The following is a 21,380-nucleotide window of genomic DNA, read 5'->3' as shown; positions in this document are numbered from 1 at the left end:
AAATACTATTAAATAGCCACCTCACTAATGGCATAACCCTAGAGATTAGAAAAGAAGAACAGAAAGGAGGGGAAAAGAGGGGTCCTGTAGAGTCACTCCACAGTGGCCTCATAAACATGAAGGGACTCAAGCTTAGACAAGGGGGTGTTCAATTTGCAAACATTATCAAGCTATATACACTGATGGTATTTCCACTTTTCTATGTGTATTTTACACTTCAATAAAAAATGTAAACTACATTTGCCGCACTGTGTGTTGTCCTCTTTAGGCATGTTTCTCATTTTTAATTTAGCAAAGTCTCCAAAAATAGAGGTGATTTGAGCCTTGCTCTGGACATTTGAGAGCCCCTAGAGGGCGCTCATCCTGCATCAGAGACTTAAAGGCTTTTTGTTGTGAGAATTCACATACCACAGTTTTATTCCTTTAAAGTGCACAATTCAGTGGTTTCTAGTCTGTTCTCAGAGTTGTGCAACCATCACCACCATCGATTTTAAAATCATTTCATCACCACAAAAAGAAACGCTCTGCCTATCACCTTCCTATCTCCACCACGCCCTCTCCCCAAGCACCACTAATCTATTTTCTGTCTCTGTAGATTTGCCTTTTCTGGGTATTTCCTATAAGAGTAATCATATGTGACCTTTTGTGTCTGGTTTCTTTCACTTAGCATATTTCACAGTTCATCCATGTTGGAGCATGTATCTCTAATTTCATTCCTTTTTATGGCTGAATAATATTCCATTGTATGGATAGACTACATTTTGTTTATCCATTCATCTTTTTTTTTTTTTTTAGGTTATGACACAGACATTTTATTTTCTTATTTTTGAAAGTGTTTTAAGATTTTCCAGTGTTAAAATCCACTTCCAAGAATGATGATCAAAAAATAACAAGACACCAAACGTAGAGATTATATATAGAGTTTTCTATTTCCTCTCTTGCTTCTTCATCCACTAAAAATAACTTCACAATACAACACATTCAGGCAGCTTCTCTGTAACTTTCTTTGGTTTTCACTTCTTTAGGCAACAATGGCTCCATCTTTAGTAACAAACCCTCGCTTGTCAAACTACGAAGCTCGTACCACAAAGGGTCCCAAATTCAGCGGACTATGCCTACAAACGTCACTGGCAACAGCTTGCAGATTGGCAGCTATCTGGTTACTTGACATATCCAGTGTTGCTATTTTGGTCTTGAGAAAGTTCTCCCTTTCTTCATCTACCTTAATTTCATGTCCCGTGTTAAATAATTCAAGCATTTTGGGGGATGTCACGACCAATGGAATTTCGAGTAAGCTTTGGAAATCTTTTTTTCAGTTTCTTCTTTAATGGATTAGGCTCAGGCATTATTTCTGGAACAGCTACATAAAAGTCTGGTTTAATTTCATCATCCAAAATCTTGGGCTCCGGCAGAGGGAGGGCGGACTGGACAGGAACTGTGTGGGGACACTCAGGATTTGGAGGGCGCTCAGAGCTGTTACTGAGTTGTGGCCACACAGGACAATGGCCATCTTACCACTTCCCAGGGCTCTGGGGAGAGGCAGTGGCCTCCCCCTCCCATCTTTTTTTTTTTTTTTTAACATTTTTTTTTCTTTATTGATTTAGAGAGAGAGGAAGGAAAAGGGAGAGAGAGATAGAAACATCAATGAGAGAGAACATCAACTGGCTGCCTCCTGCATGCCCCCCACTGGGGATCGGGCCCACAACCTGGGCAGGTGCCCTGACCGGGAATCAAACCGGCAACCTCTTGGTGCAGGGTTCATGCCCAACCCCTGAGCCACACCGGCTGGGCTATCCATTCATCTTTAGATTGACTACACAGGAGAACTCCCTTCACCCCAAGCTGCAAACAAGGACCTTAGAGGAACCCAATCATATTCTAAGCATTCAAATCTGGCAAGTAATTATCAGTAGAGTATTTGGGACAGGAGTCCTCAAGCTTGCTGCTCCTGATGCTTCCGTGCTGGGGAGTTGCCGGTCCATAGCAACTACTCAGGGTTTTGTGAAGAATGGTACCAGATTCTGATCTGATAGGGAAAACAATCTCATTAATTTCATTTTTCTTTTTTTATCCTCACCAGAGGACATTTTTTTCCATTTTTTGTTCAGATAGAGTGGGAGGGGGAGAGAGAGAGAGAAACATCGATGTGAAAGGGACACATCGAGTGGCTGCCACCCGCACAACCCAACCAGGGCCGGGGACAAACTGCAACCAAAGTACGTGCCCTTAGCGGGAACCGAACCCAGGTCTTTCTGGACCGCAGGCCGACGCTCTAACCGCTGAGCCAATCTGGCCAGGGTTTCAGACCTCAGTGATTTCAGACCGTCCCTTCCAGCTGGCCTATAGGAAAGCCTTACCCTGCCCCCAATTCTTCTCTAGGGGACAGTCCTGTCTTCCCCTGAACCAGGGTCTAGTTAGGGGCGGTGAAAAGCCTCTGCAGTAGTAGAACTGAGGCTTGTGACTGTGTCTCGGCCCAGCCTAGGGAGAGAGAAGATTCCAGGCCATGAGGTGCCATTCAGCAGGCAGCAGGGCAGCTCCGGACAAAGCCATGAGCCAAGGGACAGTGTGGCCTACTTGGCTGGGAATGCTGTCCAGGTACCTGAGGAGAGGAAAATGTTATGAGGAGAACCACACAGTGTCAGCAGCATGACTGGCCAGGGGCGACTCTGGACCCTAGCTAGGCCGCTCAGGAGTTAGGAATGAGAATTCAGAAAGAGCTAACTAATCTCTGTGCATGATTGGAACAGAGGATGAAAGGGGCAGCCACTGTCCACCATAAATATTAGAGCAATGAAGGAGAGAGAGAGAGAGAGAGAGAGAGAGAGATGGGGGAATGATGGCCTTGCCATTGACAGCTTTCCAACACTTGTAGCCTTAATTAATTTTCTTCATTGGATAATATGAGATGGTGTCTCTACTTGCAACCAAAAGAAACTTGAATAAAGCAAGAAGATACATTGTGGAAGTTCTGTGTCCATTAATTACCATCTACTAAGAGAAAGACACACCCTCAACAATTTAACTATAAATTGATGATGATAAGTGTGGAAATCAGAGCAAAATTCTCATTCCGATGGGAGTGAAGAGCAAACAGTGAAGGAGCACCCACTACAGCAAAAACGACACTTCAGTAAGTGTATGAACCCAGTGAAACGAGGCAGCCAGAATGGGCACGTTTACAGACAGAAAGGCGAACAGAGGTGACCAGGGGCTGGGGGAGGCAGGAATGGGAAGTTAGTGTTCAGTGGGCACAGGAACTTTCGTTTGGGAGGAGGAAAACTTCCAGAAAGGGAGAATGTAGGTGGCAGCACAATATTGTGAATGTACTTAATGCCACTGAGCTCTACCTGAAGCATAATTAAAATGGTAATGTTTCTGTAATGTAGACATTACCACAATCAACAAACCAAAAGAAAAAAAATCACAAGAACGAATTACACCCAAGTTCATCAGTCTGGAAGCGGGGCCCTCACACCCCTGAGTCGATCATTATCTATGGGCCAGGCTGCGGGGGGCCAGGCTGCAGGGGCCTCAGCTCCCAGTCACTTCCTGTTCTTGTGCAGTGAAGTGGCCGCAGGAGCTCAAGGACAGTGCTCAGGGGAACTGCAGTGGGAAGGAGCCCCTTCCTCTGGCCGGGCTGCTCTCCGGATGAAAAAAGTCCTGGCAGAGGCACAGAAGAGGCAAAGGCCCTGAGGCAGGCACATGCCCAGCATTTTCCAGGAAGCAAGGAGACCAATGTGTGCGGCTGGAGCAGAGAGAGCTGGGTGCTCTGAGTAAGGGACAAGGGCAGAGAGGAAGGGAGGCAGGCGGGCAGCTGAGCAAGGCTCTCGAGGCTACTGGGACTATGGCTTTTATTTTCATTATTTTTCTGTATTGATTTTAGGGAGAGGGAGAGAGAGAGAAACATCGATGAGAGAGAACATCAATTGGCCGCCTCCTGCAGGCCCCTCCACTGGGGATCTGGCCTACAACCTGGGCGTGTGCCCTGACCGGGAATCCAACCAGCGACCTGTTGGTGCATGGGTTGAGGCTCAGCCACTGAGCCCCACCAGCCGGTCCAGGACTTCAGCTTTTGCTCTGAGTGACAAGGGGAGCCAGGAGAAGGGTGTGAGCTCAGGAATGACTTGGAGCTACTTGTGCACAAGTAAAATGTGCGCATCTTCCAGGGTTGGAGAGGCTATAAAACCTCCCTGGGCCCTGGCCGGTTTGGCTCAGTGGTTGGAGCCTCCGCCTGCGGACCAGAGAGTCCCTGGTTCGGTTCCCACTAGGGGCATGTACCAAAAAAACAAAACTAACAAAAAAAACAACCCTCCTTCGGATTCTCAAAGGCGGCTAGCAAACCCCCACAAGACTAAGAACCCATGTGACGTTGGTTTTTCCCTTCAAATTTTGCCGCTTCGACTTTGCATCTCGGCAGAAGCCCCTCTAATGCTTCCCTGCGTTGTATTTGCTCTGGGAACCCCGGACCAGAGAGGGGTGGGGATGGAAAGGGCAGTAATATCCCGGGGGGAGGGGGGCACGCCGTGACACTCGCTCAGCACACCTCTGGCCACCAGGCTGGTGCATCAGCACAGGCCCGAAGACTCCCTTCCCGGGACGCGGAGGCCCTGCACCGCTCCCCACGCCGAGCCCAGTGAGCTCCTCGGGAAGGGGCGGGCACTGCCCGCGGGCTTTGCTGTAGCCCTGCGTTGCCATAGCGACCCTGGCCGGGCCTGGACGCCAGCGCGCGCGCTCTGGGCAGCGCTTGAGGCTGGAGACTGTGACCTTTACGTTGCCGCCGGGCGACTGGATCCAGGCTCTGGCCGGCAGGTGAGCGCAGGCGACAGGACGCAGGTGGCACCGGGCGGGGTCTCGGGACAGTCTCCTACCCCTCCAGGCCCAGCCCCTCCGCCTTCCTTTGTGGTGATTCTTGTTATTCAGTATCCAAACAGCCCAGGCAGAGTCCACGCACCGCGTTGCTAGGTTTTCTTTCCCTGTCAGTAGCTCATGTATTCAGTCCTCAACCTCCTGGAATAAAACCTACGTTCCCGAAAGTGTGGGACAGAGGATGAGTTTATATTACACTGATGAGGCTTTAAGTAACCCCCCACGCCGTGACATCATAAAAAAGTCATTAGATTCCAGGTTCTCTTACAATGCTGAGTAAAACCAAAGATAAAGTGTCAGTTTGGGGCCAATATGGCATTAGCACCTTTTCGAACACTTGCTAATCTCAATCTAGTTAAGATTTAAATTGATTTCCTTTCAGTATTTTTTTTTTATCCTCACCCGAGGACATTTTTCCATTTTTTATTCAGATAGAGCTGGAAGGAGAGAGAGGAAGAGAGAGAAACATCGATGTGAAAGGGACACATCAAGTGGCTGCCACCCACACAACCCAACCAGGGCCAGGGACAAACTGCAGCCAAGGTACATGCCCTTAGTGGGAACCGAACCCAGGTCTCTGTGGACCACAGGCTGACGCTCTACCGCTGAGCCAAACTGGCCAGGGCTCAGTATTTTTATTTTTACAATTAACTTCCCCTTCGGGTACCTGACACTGGTTTTCCACTTATAATAATGCTATGTAAAGTTTCTTTCTTTGGTAAATGTATTGATTTTTATATTTTTAATTTTGTTTTCTTTATTGATTTTAGAGAGAGAGGAAGGAAGAGGGAGAGAGAAACATCGATGAGAGACAACATCGATTGGCTGTCTCCTGCATGCTCCCCACTGGGGTTCAGGCCCACAACCTGGGCATGTGCCCTGACTGGGAATCAAACTGGTGACCTCTTGGTGTGTGGGTGGACAGACACTGAGCCCATCAGCCAGGCAATGTATTGATTTTTAAAAGGGAATTCATTTAAATATCGAGATTCAGCACAGTACAGGTGGTACTTGTAAATGGCAGGGAAACAAAAAACCCTAAGTTTGGACCTGAGACTGTCCCCCTCCACCCCTGCCTTGGCAGCTTTTGCCCTTGCTGTTTTCGTTGTTTGGAGCGACTTTCCCTATTTCTAGGCACAACTGTCAACATCTGTACCAGCCAGCAGGGTCGGTAGGCCTGATCAGACCCCTGCTGTAGTCCAAGAGAAGGAACTCCTAGATGGATGATCCCAGTCCAAAGGAAAATGCTCAGAAACTATAAGAATTTGAAATAGTGACAGTAGAGAAGTAAACCAAGCACGGGCCCTTCTAAGGACAGGGCCCTTAGGCTGCATACCCATGACACTGGTCCTGGGTGGGTGGATGCCCGGGACACCATGATCTACTGGAATCTGTTCAGCCCTGAGGTCATTCTGATTGTCTGATTGGTCAATAACCCTGCATGCTGATGGTCAAATACTTCAACTAGCCTCTGCTGCTAGCATTGTGTGTGTGTTGGGGGGGGGGGGGCATGTATTCCCCAAGTCCATGGAACAGGATAGGTGGTATTTGCTGAGGGGGAACAGGGATTCCCAGCTTTGGAAGGGACCATTTTTATCACCTTGCACAAGCCCCATGGAGACAGACAGATGGACATGAATGTCTGCACTGGAGAGCCGGAGGACATGAAGAGCACAGATAGGGGGCTCCCAGACTGGGGAGAAGCCCTAGACCACCCAAAGTGTCTCTGCAACCCCACCAGGCAGGGCAGGGAGGAGAGTTGGGTCTGATAAAAAAAAAAACCTAGCTAGGTGATGAGGCAGACAGGTAGAGCACCAAGGCAGAGGTCAGAGGTCAGGTGTAGAAGGGTGACTGACCATCTTGCTGTGCCTGGACCGTCCCAGTTTTAGCACTGAAAGTCCAAGGCCCTAGGAAACCTCTCTGTCCCCGGCACATGGGGACAGTTGGTCACCCTAGAAGCAGTATCTTCAGTTGGTGGGCTCTGCTGACACCTTGCAAAGCCTGCAGAGCCAGCTCAGGTGCTTTCCACCATCCTGTCCACCAGACAGACGATGCAAGACCAAGGCGTTGCAGGGCGGGTGCCGGGCCAGTGCGTGTGTAAGGGGATGTCCTTGGGAGCTGTGCCATAGCAGCTGCCTGCCAGCCCAGAGAGACAGAGCTACCCCGACCTCCCACTCCCCTGGAATGGATCCCAGTGCTCACCACGAGGAGGCGGGGCTCCAGGCCAGCATCCTCTCTGATAGGTCATACTGGTTATCAAATCTGTGACCATCACCTCCTGCTCAAGGACAGCTTCTTCCTGATGCCATCACAAACCCAGCTGCTCTGTTGGTTTCCCTGGGCTCCCAAGTAATTGTGCCATCAGAACCCTCCCCCTCCTCATAAGGGGGCCCCTGGAGAAGCAAGGCAGGAGACAGCCAAGGGCCAGTCCAGCACAAAAGCAACTCCTCCAAGGACGGCTCATCTGCCCCAGGGACACAGAACACACATGACTCATCCCACCTGAACTCAGACAGTGCCTCTCCAGGAAGTTCGAGAACCCTGGCATAATGCAGGGCACACTGAGCTCCCGATGTCCCTGACCTTTTGCCAGCACCCCCTGGCCCTGCAGAAGCAGCCAACATGCCCATCTCTAAGTGCCCACAAAAGTCAGAGGCCCTATGGAAGGTGTGGGACCAAAAGGCCCAGAAGAATGGACTGAAACACCAGGTGTATGCTGTCAATGGTGACCATTACGTGGGTGAATGGAAGGACAACATGAAACATGGTGAGTGGGGGACCCTCGGGCTCGGGTGGCAAGTGCGGGGTCTGGGCCGAGGAAACGGTGTACAGAGCTCACTGGGGCGTAAGATGTGTCCCTGAGGCCCCTCCACGGGGTGAATGCTGACCTAGACCAGCAAGAGGCCTCCACCTGCTGGAGCTCTGGGTAGGAGCCCAGCCCTGACTTCAGCTGAGAGCAAGTCCCAGGGACCAGCAGGGCACAAAGCAGTCTTGAGACACCAGCCCCAGCCACCACTGGGGCTCGGGACACCAGCTCTGTCCCTACCTTCTGACCCCTGGGCTCAGCATGGAGCTGGGTAGCAAGAGGAAAAGGCAGACCCCAGAAACCAGCTTGCAAATGCGATTCTGATCTTCAGGCTCAGCCCTGAACTGGGTTCTGACCAACAGCTGGTGAAGGAGGAGGGTCCGGCCCTCAAGTGGCTGGGCTCAGACTTTAACTGGATTGGGTTCGGTCTAACCAGCAGGGGGCACAGGGGTTCTTGTGATACAAATGAAGACGGGAAGGGAAAAAAAAGTTTTCATTTTAATTTTTTTGGTCTTGTAAAAACTCACCGGAGGATATTTTTTCCTTTGCTTTTTAGAGAGAGTAGAAGGGAGGGAGGGAGATGGGGGAGGTGAGAGAGAAACATAGATTCCAGAAAGACACATCAATTAGTTGCCTCCTGTACATGCCCTGAATGACCAGGGCCTGGAATTGAACCTGCAACCCAGGTATGTGCCCTTAACTGGGAACTGAGCCCAAAACCCTTTGGTCCGTGGGCCATCGCTCTAACCACTGAGCCACACTGGCCAAGGAAAAGTTTTCCTTTTAAAAAGGTGGCATGACTTTTCACTCTAGTCTCGCACCTCTACATTCTTAACCACTCTCCTCTTCTACTCCCCTACACCGAGAGCTGTGAAATCCATAAACCTGGGTGAGAATCTTAGCCCCACAACCATGGACCGGGAGTGATCACTACACCATTCTGGGCCTCAGTTCCCCCATCTATAAAACAGGAATAGTACCTATCTGTACAGATGAGAGATGACATCTATCAAGTGTGTAGCCCAGGGTCTGTGCAGAAGGAGAACTTCTAGAATGTTCTCTGAAGGCTGAGCATGGCAGGAATGCTACTCAGAACCTTTCTTGGCCAAGAAGCCCTCCAAAGCTGCCCCCAGCCAGTGTGTAACACCCACCCACCCTCAGCACTGACTTGAAGCCAGGCTTTCTGTGGCTGCTCGGAGCTCTGTGTGGTTTAAGAAGCCTGCATGTACGCTGCAGGCCTTATGGGCAGAATGTGGTGTGGACAGAGCCCTGGACTAGGAGACAGGGCCCGGAAGCTCTCAGCCTGGCTCTACCAGTGGCTGCATGACTTTGGGTAAGTCATTTCCTATTCTCTGGATCTGGGCTGCCCCACCATGTGGGCTGTTCTGGTCTTCTGAGCCTTTCTACTTTGTAAGTCCTGCCTCCCCTCAGAGCCTGGAGGCATAGAACTAATGGGGCTGAGGCTGCAGAAAGAGAATCCAGGCCCAGTCCCCCACCCCCTTCCAGACATACCTTTTGACCAAGCTGAAGTGAGTTGCTGTGATGTATATGCAGATTAAAAGAGGTTTAATAAAAATAAATAAATAAATAAATAAATAAATAAAAATAATGCCCTGGCTGGTTTTGCTCAGTGATTAGAGCATCAGCCTGCAGTCCAGAGAGACCCGGGTTCGGTTCCCACTAAGGGCACGTACCTCGGTTGCAGTTTGTCCCCGACCCGGGTTCGGTTCCCACTAAGGGCACGTACCTCGGTTGCAGTTTGTCCCTGGCCCTGGTGGGAGGCAGCCACTCGATGTGTCCCTTTCACGTCGATGTTTTTTTTTCTCTCTCTCTCTCCCTCTCCCACTCCATCTGAACAAAAAATGGAGGAATGTCCTCGGGTGAGGATAAAAAAAAAACCCTGACCAATTTGGTTCAGCGGTTGAGCATCTGCCTGCGGACCAGAGAGTCCCGGGTTCGGTTCCTGCTAGGGGCAAGTATCCATGCAAGGCAAGGCCGGGGTGGCCCTGGGGTTCCCCAGAGTCTCATTCATTCGCTTCGCCAACACTTATTGCACTCCTGGTCCATGCCAGGCCCTCTACTAGGCATCTGCCATAATCCCAACCACAGGGAGCTACCAGACTACAGAGAACTTGCACAACAGATAATATCTCATTTTACAGATGAGGAAACTGGGGCTCAGAGAGAGGAAGTGACTTACTCAAGGCCACACAGCTGAAAGTGAAGGGGATCAGAGAGAGGACATGAAAGGGGCCATGAGAGAGAACACAGTCAGAGAGGTGATGTTTGAGCTGAGCCCAGATCAGAATGCTTAGCCAGGCAGTGGGGCATGTTTTCTAGATAATGGAATCAGAATGCGGGATGCTTTGGGGTGTTAAACCTTGTTCAAAGAGCAGACTGATGGCACTGGCCAGTTTGGCTCAGCGGTTAGAGCGTCAGCCTGCGGGCCAGAAGTCGTGGGTTCGATTCCGGCCAGAGGTCGGGGCCCTGCGGGAGGCAACCAATCAATGTGTTTCTCTCCCACTGATGTTTCTCTCTCTCTCTCCCTCCCTCCCTTCCACTCTATCTAAAGATAAATGGAAAAGTATCCTCGGATGAGGATTAAAAAAAAAACACAAAAAACAGACTGACAGCCAGTGCAGCAGAGAACGAGGAGAGCCAACAGCACAGGGCCTCACAGGCCATGCATCCTAAGTTTTGCCCGTATCCTGCAGGCACACAGTCTCATTGGATCAACTAGGATCACATGCCCTTCACTGAACCAATCACAGTGGCCCAGTCGGTGATTGGCTGGTCTTGCCAGGAGGCAGAATCAGCCCCAGGCCAACCTCAATGATTCAGTGACAGAGGGCAGAGGAAATAAAACTAGGACAGGTACAAAGAACTTGATGTCTCCTACAAGGTGACGGCCCTACCTCAAGGGCAAAAATAATTGATATCATCTTTCCTATTTGCTGGCACTGTTCTAAATGTCCTATATATATGTATTAATGAATTTAGTGATCGAACTGACTCCATGAAGTATTCTTGTCCCCATTTTAAAGATGAAGAAACTGAGACCCGGAGAGTTAAGTTACTTGCCTGAGACCAAAAAGCTCACAGGGAAAATGTTGCATTTGATCCTAGCTACCAAGGACCAAACCATGACTGACCCATACAGTACTCCACAAATATCTTATTCATCCCTTTGTTCAACATATATCTTTGTTTAACAAACATTGGTCATCTACAACATGTTTTTTGTTGCTGGGACTAGATTACTGAACAAAGCAGACCAAAGTGTGTGCCCTCATGGAGAGCATATTCTCCTGGAAGACACAGACAGTAGACAATAAACAATAAATAAGTGAATTATCTATTATGTTAGGAGTTGACAAGTGATATGGAAAGAAACAGAGCAGGGTAAGGGTGTAGAAGAGGCTTGTAATTTTATTTATTTATTTTCATCTTCACCCAAGGATATTTTTTCTATTTATCTTTAGATAGAGTAGAGGGGAGGAAGAGAGAGAGAGAGAGACAGAGAGGGAAAGGAAGAGAGAGACGGAGAGGGAGAGGGAAACATTGATGTGAGAGGGACACATCAACTGGTCGCCTCCTGCAGGACCCCAACCAGGGCTGGGGACTAACCGCAACTGAGGTACGTGCCCTTGACCAGAATCAAACCCGTGACTCTTTGGTCTGCGGGCCGACACTCTAACCACTGAGCAAAACCGGCCAGGGCTTGGCTTATAATTTTATTTTTATTTTTTTTTATCCTCACCCGAGGACATTTTTCCATTTTTTGTACAGATAGAGTGGGAGGGAGAGAGAGGAAGAGACAGAGAGAGAGAAACATCGACGTGAAGGGACACATCGAGTGGCTGCCACCCGCACGACCAACCAGGGCCGGGGACAAACTGCAACCGAAGTACGTGCCCTTAGCGGGAACCGAACCCGGGTCTCTCCGGACCGCAGGCCGATGCTCTAACCGCTGAGCCAAACCGCCCAGGGCTTGGCTTGTAATTTTAAATGGGACAGTCAGGATAGGCCTTGTTGAGAAAATGAGATTTGAGCAAAGACTTGCAGGGGGTGGGGAGTGAGTGAGTATTTGAGGAAGAGTGTTCCAGGCCAAGGAACAAGTAGGTGCAAAGGTCCTGAGGCAGGAAAATACCTTGTGGGTTCCAAGAACATCACGGAGGCCATAGTGGTTGGAGGGCAGTCTGAAAGGTGGGAGTGGAGGACACAGAAGGGGTTGGAGTGGTAGGAGATGGTTCTCCATGTGTATTCAGGAGAACTAGTGAAATATACAGAACATTTTCTAGTAACTGTCCACAAAAAGAACCCCAAACCTAAAGAAAGGTTTAAAGAGTGTATTTATTTATTTATTTTTTAAGTGAGGTATGACTGCTGTCATTTTCTATGCCTGGTCCTAAAATGCTTTCAATCCAACCGTGGGCAGCATTTAGGATTGAAGCCCCCATACTTCCTGCTTCCTTCCGTGTCTCCAGGAGATCAAGGGAGAAGTCCCAATTAAAAAAAAAAAATTTTTTTTTCTTTATTGATTTTTATTTTATTTATTTATTTTTCTTTATTGATTTCAGAGAGAAAGGGAGAGAGAAATAAAAACATCAATGAGAGAGAACATTGATTGGCTGCCCCCTGCCTGCCCCCAACTGAGGATTTGGCCCACAACCTGGGCATGTGCCCTGACCAGGAATCAAACCAGTGACCTCTTGGTGCATGGGTTGATGCTCAACCACTGAGCCACACCAGCCAGGCTAAAGAGTTTATTATAAGCCAAGGTTCTTAAAAAAATATATGTTTTTTATTTATTTTAGAGAGAGAGACAGAGAGAAACATCAATTGGATGCCTCCTGACCAAGGATTGAATCTGAAACCCGGGTATGTGCCTTGACTGGTAATCGAACTGGTGACCTTTCAGAGCATAAAACAATGCTCAATCAACTGAGCCACACTGGCCAGGGTGAGCCAAGGGGTATTAAGAGTAGTTCTGGCCCTGGCCGGTTTGGCTCAGTGGTTATAGCATCGGCCTGCAGTCCAGAGAGACCGGGTTGCAGTTTGTCCCCGGCCCTGGTTGGTCGTGCGGGTGGCAGCCACTCAGTGTGTCCCTTTCACGTCGATGTTTCTCTCTCCCTCCCACTCTATCTGAACAAAAAAGGTGGAAAAATGTCCTCGGGTAAGTATAAAAACAGTAAATAAATAAGAGTAGTCCTGGAAGCAAAAGCTCAAGGGATTGAGATAACGCTCCTGAGAAGGGCAGTTTTGCAGCTTATTTTATGTTAGAATCAAAGGGAAAGACATAAGGCAGGTGCGGGAAATCCACTGGTGGCAGATTAAGGAGGTGGGAGAAATCAAAGCAAAGAAATCTCTAGGATCTGGATAAAAGTAAAATAGAGCTTGGCCAGTGTGGCTCAGCGGATTGAGCACTGTCCCATGGACTGAGACATCCGGTTCGATTCTGAGTCAGGGCACATGCCCGGGTTGCAGGCTAGATTCCCAGTAGGGGACGGGCAGGAGGCAGCCAATCAATGATCGATATTCTTCTCTCACTTGGATGTTTCTATCGCTCTCTGAAAAATCAATAAAACATATTTACATATAAAAGTAAAACAGGGAGATACATACTTTTTTACTTTGGTGGGTGCAGAATATTAACATTTCACACACACAGTTTACAGAGGTATGCGGGTGAAGATAATGTTGGAATGTGGGAGTTGCCTTGTCCCATACCGGGGTCTAGAGAAGAGATCATTTTGACATTTTAGGTGTGTCTGTCTAGATGCACAAACACAATGGCCAGGGCTTGTTCAGGTTAGAGGTTTTTCTATCCCATAGGCCTTAAGACGCGACTTCCCACCGCAACTCACTCAGTTATGATTTTTTTTTTTTTTTTTTTTTTTTTTTTTAATCCTCACCCGAGGATATTTTTCCATTTTTTGTACAGATAGAGTGGGAGGGAGAGAGGGGAAGGGGGAGAGAGAGAGAAACATCGACGTGAAGGGACACATCGAGTGGCTGCCACCCGCACGACCAACCAGGGCCGGGGACAAACTGCAACCGAAGTACGTGCCCTTAGCGGGAACCGAACCCGGGTCTCTCCGGACCGCAGGCCGACGCTCTAACCGCTGAGCCAAACTGGCCAGGGCAACTCACTCAGTTATGATTTTTTTTATATGATCGAAACATCCCTTGAGGTTACTTTTAGTTACTGAGCTTGTCAGGTTTGCCCAAGGTCGTCCCTTTTTGTTCACAGAACCCTGGCCATCTGGCATATCCATCCATATTATTAAGGGATGAAACTGGAAAGCTGGAGGGGCCAGTTTCTACTTGGGGTTCGCTGTCAGTCTGGCCTCAAGGCAAAGGGCTGGGGAACCACTATTTGTACACCGCCAGTTGTACACATGGAACTCTCGGGGTTTTCCTGGGCGTTGGGGTCTAGAGATGAGGCACAGACCCTGTCCCAGTCCTCCAGAATCACCAAGTCTAGGGGCCCCGGAGGCCCAGGCAGGCCCAGCAGCTGCGCCCAGCCCCCGGTGGCCATGTCTGCAGTGTTGGCCCATCTGTGTGTCACCAGGAAAAGGAAGGCAGATCTGGAAGAAGAAAGGGGCCATCTATGAGGGAGACTGGAAGTTGGGGAAGCGAGATGGCTATGGTACCCTCAGTCTTCTTGACCAAGAGACTGGAAAGCATAGGAGAGTCTATTCTGGCTGGTGGAAAGGTGATAAGAAATCGGTGAGTGGTTCCCATCATGGCCTGGGGCCTGAACCAGGCTGAAAGCGAGTGTGTGTGTGTGTGTGTGTGTGTGTGTGCACGCGCGCGCGCGCGCGCGCGCGGGCGCGTAGGGGGAGGAGTCAGGCCTGGGAGAAAACGAGGGTGGATTTGAAGGGAGAACAGGGGTTCTGTGTGAGTAGGAGAAGGAAGGGGTGGGGGAATCATCAAGTCTTCTTAGAACAAAACCCAGGAAACAGGAAGCAGAGGAGAGGGCCCAGGCAGGAGCCTGTGAAACCCTGTGGCTACAAGAAGGCAGCCAGGCTGTGGGATTGGGGGTGGGGGGAAGTCTCCTCCCCTTTCTCCCCCACTCATTTCCTGGCTTTCTTTCCCCTGGGCAGTGCTTTCTGAGAATTCCTCTTCTGTTGGGCCTGGATAAGAGGGTAGGAAGAGTGGGAACCAGAAAGCTGAGGCTACACCCTTAGCCACCTGACCAGAGAGGAAAGTCCCAGGTCCCAGGGGTAGAAGTCAGCTAGGGGCATGTCCTCACCCATGAACACCCAAACCCTCACCACAGGCCATGGAAACATAAAAATATAGTATTGCTATTGAACAATGCCTACTGCAATCCTGGGATATGATATAGTACTAACTCTCACATCACCACCACCACCACCATCACCACCGCCATCCCCATGATGAGGAAATACGCTCAGAGGTGAAGTGCTTGCTTGGGGTCACACTGCTGGCGAGTGGTAGAGGCCAGAATTTCATGATCTCTGCTCTCAACTTATTTATTTATTGGTCAATGGGGAAAGAGGCCCCAAAATAAACAATTTACGTATTATACGGTGTTAGGATAGAGGTGGGCACAGGGAGCCCAGAGGAAGATCATTGAGCATTCAAGGCAGGCTTCCTGTAGGAGGTGATGCCCCACATGCTAAGAGTTAACCGGGGAGAAAAAAAAGAAGAAGGGGAAGTAGCAAAGGAGGCAGAAGTAACAAAGGGAAGGATATGTCAGCAAGGTGTGTGTGCCCACAGGGGTAGGGGTAAGGGGGGGGGGTAGGTGTGGGCCTTGATGTGTTGGTGGGGAATCGGGATTTGCAGGGTAGACCTGAGTTGCTTAACCCAACCTCCTGAGGTATGATCTGCAGGGAGTCCATGATTCTCTGTGGCTGGATGCTAAGTATGGTGATGACCTTCATGTTTCTGGGGAGAAAGTCCATAGCTTTGATCTCTCAGAGGCACCTGTGATTTTTAATAGGGTCAAATCAGAGTTGGGGCAAAGATAATCAGGTGATGTAAAAAGATCCTTCTAGTTGCTGTATGTTGGGTGCGTGAGGACGGAGAGTATGGAGAGTGGAGGAAAGGGAGAGGGGGAGGGGGAGAAATGAAGGTGAGCTCAAGAGGCGGTAGCAGGGGGACGCAGGGAAACGGACCCCCGGAGCGATTCTGCAATACACCACGTAGGACTGCGAGAGGAAGCGAGGAAGAAGCCCAGATGTGTGGCTTGGGTGCCAAGGAGGGTGCTGGGGCTTCCCTAATGGTGGTGGGCACCATAATCAGGGACACCTTCATCCTTCCAGGGCTACGGGATCCAGTTTTTCGGACCCAAAGAGTATTACGAAGGTGAGTGGTGTGGCAACCAGCGCAACGGGTGGGGCCGCATGTACTACAGCAATGGTGACATCTTCGAGGGCCAATGGCGGAACGACAAGCCAGAAGGGGAGGGCATGTTGCGCCTGAGTGAGTACCCGGCCCCACCCGGCCTGCTGGCCACGCCCAATGGCCCCACCTCCGACCTGCTGGCCACGCCCGCCTGGCCCTCGCCCTCAGGGCTGTACTTCTCTAGTCCCTGCTTGACCTAGTCCCCAGCAGGACACACCTGGGCAAAGCCCAGCTCCGGTGTGGGTTAAGGTGCGTGACAGGACCAGATCCTTGCCCTCAGGGAGCTTATACTCTAAAAGGAGAGTCTAACAATAAACATGAACAATTGAGGCCTTTTCTTATGGTCATTAGAATCATAGCTACACTTCTACAGTCCTGAACTCATTTAATCCTCAGTGCAATCCCAGAACATGGTACTCTCATCCCCACTCTACAAATGAACGAAGGCACAGAGAGGTTTAGTTACTTGATCAAGGTCACACAGTCTGTAAGTTGTGACATCAAAATGTGCTAAGGAATTCCCCTTAAAAATAGAAAGGTGTACCAACTGGCTGGTGTGGCTCAGTGGTTGGGCATCAACCCATGCACCAAGAGGTCACCAGTTCGATTCCCGGTCAGGGCACATGCCCAGGTTGTGGGCCTGATCCCCAGTGGGGGGCATGCAGGAGGCAGCTGATGGATGTTCTCTCTCACATCGATGTTTCTCTCTCTCTCTCTCCCTTCCTCTCTCTCTAAATATAAATACATAAATAAATAAAACATACCTAGGGTTATTGTGAAGGTTAAATGAGATTTATATATATATATATTTTTGTTGTTGTTGTTTTGTTTTGGTATGTGCCCCTAGTAGGAACCAAACCCAGGACTCTCTGGTCTGCAGGCTGATGCTCAAACCGTTGAGTCAAACCGGCCAGGGAGAGATTTATATATTTTTTATAACTATTTATTTTGTATCGATTTTTAATTTTTTTTTTCCTTTATTGATTTTTAGAGAGGAGGTGAGAAGGAGAGAGAGATAGAAACATTGATGAGCCCTGGCCGGTTTGGCTCAGTGGTTAGAGCGTCGGCCTGCGGTCCCGAGAGACCCAGGTTCGGTTCCCGCTAAGGGCATGTACCTCGGTTGCAGTTTGTCCCCGGCCCTGGTTGGGCTGTGCGGGTGGCAGCCACTCGATGTGTCCCTTTCACGTCGATGTTTCTCTCTCTCTCTCTCTCCCTCCCACTCTATCTGAACAAAATATGGAAAAATGTCCTCGGGTGAGGATAAAAAAAAAAAAAGAGCCCTGGCTGGTTTGGCTCAGCGGTTAGAGCATCGGCCTGCGGTCCAGAGAGACCCGGGTTCGGTTCCCGCTAAGGGCACGTTCCTCGGTTGCAGTTTGTCCCCGGCCCTGGTTGGTCGTGCGGGTGGCAGCCACTCGATGTGTCGCTTTCACGTCGATGTTTCTCTCTCTCTCTCTGTTCCTCTCTTTCCCTCCCATTCTACCTGAACAAAAAATGGAAAAATGTCCTCAGGTGAGGATAAAAACAAAACAAAAAAAAAAGAAACATTGATGAGAGAGAACATCGACTGGCCGCCTCCTGCATACTCCCACTGGGGATCGGGCCCACAACCTGGGCATGTCCTGACCAGGAATGGAACTGGCAATCTGTTGGTGCATGGGTCGATGTTCAACTAGTGAGCCACACCAGCCAAACAGAGGTTTATATTTGTTAATGGTGGCTGACACTAATAGTAAGTTTAATGATATTACCAGCTCATACTTGTGTGTAGCAGGGGTCAGCAAACCATGGCCCTTGGGCCAAATCCAGCCCAACACATGTTTTTGTAAATAAAGTTTTATTGGCACACAGACATGCTCATTCGATTATGTATTGTCCCTGGCTGCTTTTGTGCTACAATGTATGGACTAATTTAATTTTCACAACAATTCTGTGAGGGAGATGCTATTTTTATTCCTGTTTTACAAAAGAGATGAGACAGCCCTGGCCGGTTTGGCTCAGCAGTTAGAGCGTCGGCCTGCGGTCCTGAGAGACCCGGGTTCGGTTCCCGCTAAGGGCGCGTACCTCGGTTGCAGTTTGTCCCCGGCCCTGGTCGGTTGTGCGGGTGGCAGCCACTCGATGTGTCCCTCTCACGTCGATGTTTCTCTCTCTCTCTCTCTCCCACTCTACCTGAACAAAGAATGGAAGAATGTCCTCGGGTGAGGATAAAAAAAAAAAAAATTAAAAAAAAATAAATAAGTAAACAAAAGAGATGAGACAAAATGGTTATGTGACTTGCCCAAGGTCACAAAACTAGTAAGTGTCTGAGGTTTATTATTATTATTTTTTTTATCCTCACCCAGGGACATTTTTTTTTTTGCATTTATCTTCAGATAGAGCGGGAGGGAGAGAGGGAGGAAGAGAAAGAAAGAAACATCAACATGAGAGAGACACATCGAGTGGTTGCCACCCGCATGACCCCAACCGGGGCTGGGGACAAACTGCAACCGAGGCACACGCCCTTAGCAGGAACCAAACCCGGGTCTCTCTGGTCCGCGGGCCGACGCTCTAACCGCTGAGCCCAACCAGCCAGGGCGGTTTATTATTATTTTTACACCGCCACCATCAGATAAGTTGAACTGACTCCTGATTAAGAACATGGGCTCCTGGGATGAACAGGCCTTGGTTTCAAGTTGTGCCTCTGTCCCTTCCTAGTTCTGTGACCTTGAGCAAGTCAATCAAACTCCTTGGGCTTTGCAGTCTCCACCTGTAAAACAGTGTCCTTCATCCTTCCTAGAATCGTGTTTGTGAGTGAGGTCAGAAACATGCTTGGAGCCAGGCACAAAGGAAGTGCTGAAAAACATGGCAATGCATATTATTAGCTATATTCTTTTACAAATAGGAAACCATGTGGCTCATCCAAGTTCAAGTAAGTAGTGGAGGCAACACGTGAAACAGGGTCTGATTCTGGAAGCCACTGGCACCCCAGGGCTCTGATGTTTGTAGGTTAGTTTCCCAGACCCCATTCCACTGACCAGCCCAGCACTCTAATCAACCTAACTTCCTTCTGGCTTCCCGGTGGGCCTGGCGTCTAGCCTGGGAGTGGCAGAGGGCCAGCTGGGCATGGGGGGGCCAGGCTCGTGCACTGGCCTGGTGTGCTGTGCCCAGCACCCACACTTCCCTGTCCTTTCTCCCAGAGAATGGGAACCGCTATGAGGGCTACTGGCAGCGAGGCTTGAAGAACGGGTCCGGGCGTTTCTTCCACCTGGACCACGGTCAGCTATTTGAAGGCTTCTGGGTGGACGACATAGCCAAGTGTGGCACAATGATCGACTTTGGCCGCGATGAGGCCCCTGAGCCCACCCGGTTTCCCATTCCTGAGGTGGGCAGCTCTCGCCAGGCCCTGTGACCACACCCAGAAAGGGACAGAAAACAGCAGCCCCCCCAGCCACACCCAGCCTGGCCTGACCCAGCCCAGTCCAACCAGGGAACAGACAAGGTTTTGTTTTCAGGCAGGCAGCACCCCACAAGGCTGGCAGCATCCTTAAAAGCAGGCAGCACCCCCAAAAGCAGGCGACAGCTCATAAAACTGGTAGCCTGGGACTTCTGTAGTCCTCAAACCCACCCTGCTGCTCCCCCGCCAGGTCAAAATTCTAGACCCTGATGGCATACTGGAGGAAGCCTTGGCCATGTTCAAGAAGAAAGAGGAACAAGAAGACTGATACCAGGTGAGGAGGTGGGCACACCTGTCACCTTCTCTGTGGGCGAGGCAGCTCCTGGGGTTTGCTTTGGTGGAGGGGGGTAGGGACCAGAGAGAGCGTGTTTCCTGCCTCCTGCAAACCTGCTGGTCCTTTCTGGTTCCTCCCCTTCAAAACGCATTGCCCTGAAGACCAGTTCATTCCAGTCTGGCCCAAATCCTCCCATTTGTACCCTGTGCTTACTGGGAGGAGCGCTGCTTGGAGACAAGTGACTGGCTCACCCCCAAATGCCTGTAAGGTGGTCTGCCCCATGCTGCCACTGGGACATCTGTCCGGTGGTCTCATGCGGTCCTAGCCCCTCCTGCGTGGGTATAGAGAGACACAGCTCCCAGCATCCCTTCACCCCTGCAGACTACCAGAACTTCAGGAGAAAGTCAAGCCCACGTCATCAACTGCTCAGACCGGTGCAGCTCCCACTGGAGGCGTGAGTGGTGACTCTGGGCACACCCTTGGCACCTCATCCTCCCAACACTGGATCATTCTTTGCCAGTAGGGGCCAATGCTTCTCTCCCCAGCTGGCCTTGGGGACCCTCGTGACAGCCTTTATTCCATGACCCTATCCCTGAGTGCCGGAGAGCAAAGGAAAAACCTGGTAGCATCAGCCTGGGGCCTATGGTGTGAGGTTTGGGGAGTGGGGGAGCCACAGAAGGAATTTCATGTAGAGAAGAGGGAAGAGGGCTCTCTGGCCTGCACGGATTGGCCCTGGGGGAGGGAGAAGACGAGGTGTCTCCAGGCCTTTGAGCTGAGATACTCCAGAGAGGAGAAAGCCTGAATCCGGTCACTAAGATGTGAGGTTCAACTTGACCTGGCTCTCAACTTTGGAATCCCATGGGAACTTTCAAAGCTACAGACGCCCGGGTTCCACGCCCAGCCTCTCATCCGTCTGGGAGTGAGACCTGGGCTTTCAAAAGCTTCCCCAGATGACTTCACTGTACAGCTGGGGCCAAGAACCCCGACTTACTGGATTTGTGACCCGAAGCAAGTGATCTCCGTGCCTCATCTGCAAAATGGGACCTAAGAGATCTCACAGGGGTACTGTGAAGATTTGCGACCAGATGTGATCATAATGACATGTATTGAGGTTAACTGTGCAGCAGAGATCTGGGAGGGGCTTTGCATGACTCTAATTTAGACAACATTCCTGCGAGATAAGAGGCACTCTTACATAATGAGCAGGAGCATGAGCTCTGCTGTCAGATTGCCTGGGTGTGAAGCCAGCAGGATTTATTAGCTGTGTGCTCTCGGGTACGTCACCCATCTCTCTGTTCTAATATGAGACAATAACAGTACTTACCACCCGGGGTTGTTGTGGTTACTAAGAGGATCAAATAAGGCATCCAGTCTCCTTCCCTGGGAGACCTGGCATGTCCGGAAACATTTTTGGTTGTGACAGCTGACAAGAACGCTACTGGCACTCTATGGGTAGAGGTTAGGGATCCTGCTAAACATGCTCGTGTACACTGTACAAATGATTCCTCAATAGTGTAACCCTAAAACACCATATTGTTCGTAAAGGCCTCACCAACCGCTTGGCACGTAGCGAAGGCTCAATAAACGCTCCCTGACACTGTCTGGTTCTCTCTGCCTCTAAATCATCA

At 50.0% G+C, this 21,380-nt stretch overlaps 1 protein-coding gene across 1 annotated transcript; it reads left to right on the top strand.

Annotated features, from left to right (window-relative positions):
- Positions 1–7,467: 7,467 nt before the first annotated feature.
- Positions 7,468–19,752, top strand: MORN3 (MORN repeat containing 3). Its single transcript, XM_036276351.1, has 5 exons — positions 7,468–7,633; positions 14,247–14,404; positions 15,967–16,126; positions 19,222–19,406; positions 19,669–19,752. The coding sequence occupies exons 1-5, from the start codon at positions 7,489–7,491 to the stop codon at positions 19,744–19,746; spliced, it is 726 nt and encodes a 241-aa protein (XP_036132244.1). The 5' UTR covers positions 7,468–7,488; the 3' UTR covers positions 19,747–19,752.
- The last annotated feature ends 1,628 nt before the right edge of the window (positions 19,753–21,380 follow it).

This window comes from Molossus molossus, unplaced genomic scaffold (assembly GCF_014108415.1).
Source record: "Molossus molossus isolate mMolMol1 unplaced genomic scaffold, mMolMol1.p scaffold_m16_p_22, whole genome shotgun sequence".
In the NCBI taxonomy this organism is placed as follows: Eukaryota; Metazoa; Chordata; class Mammalia; order Chiroptera; family Molossidae; genus Molossus; species Molossus molossus.
Note: the sequence above shows the minus strand (reverse complement) of the source record. Positions and strands in the feature narration are given on the sequence as shown.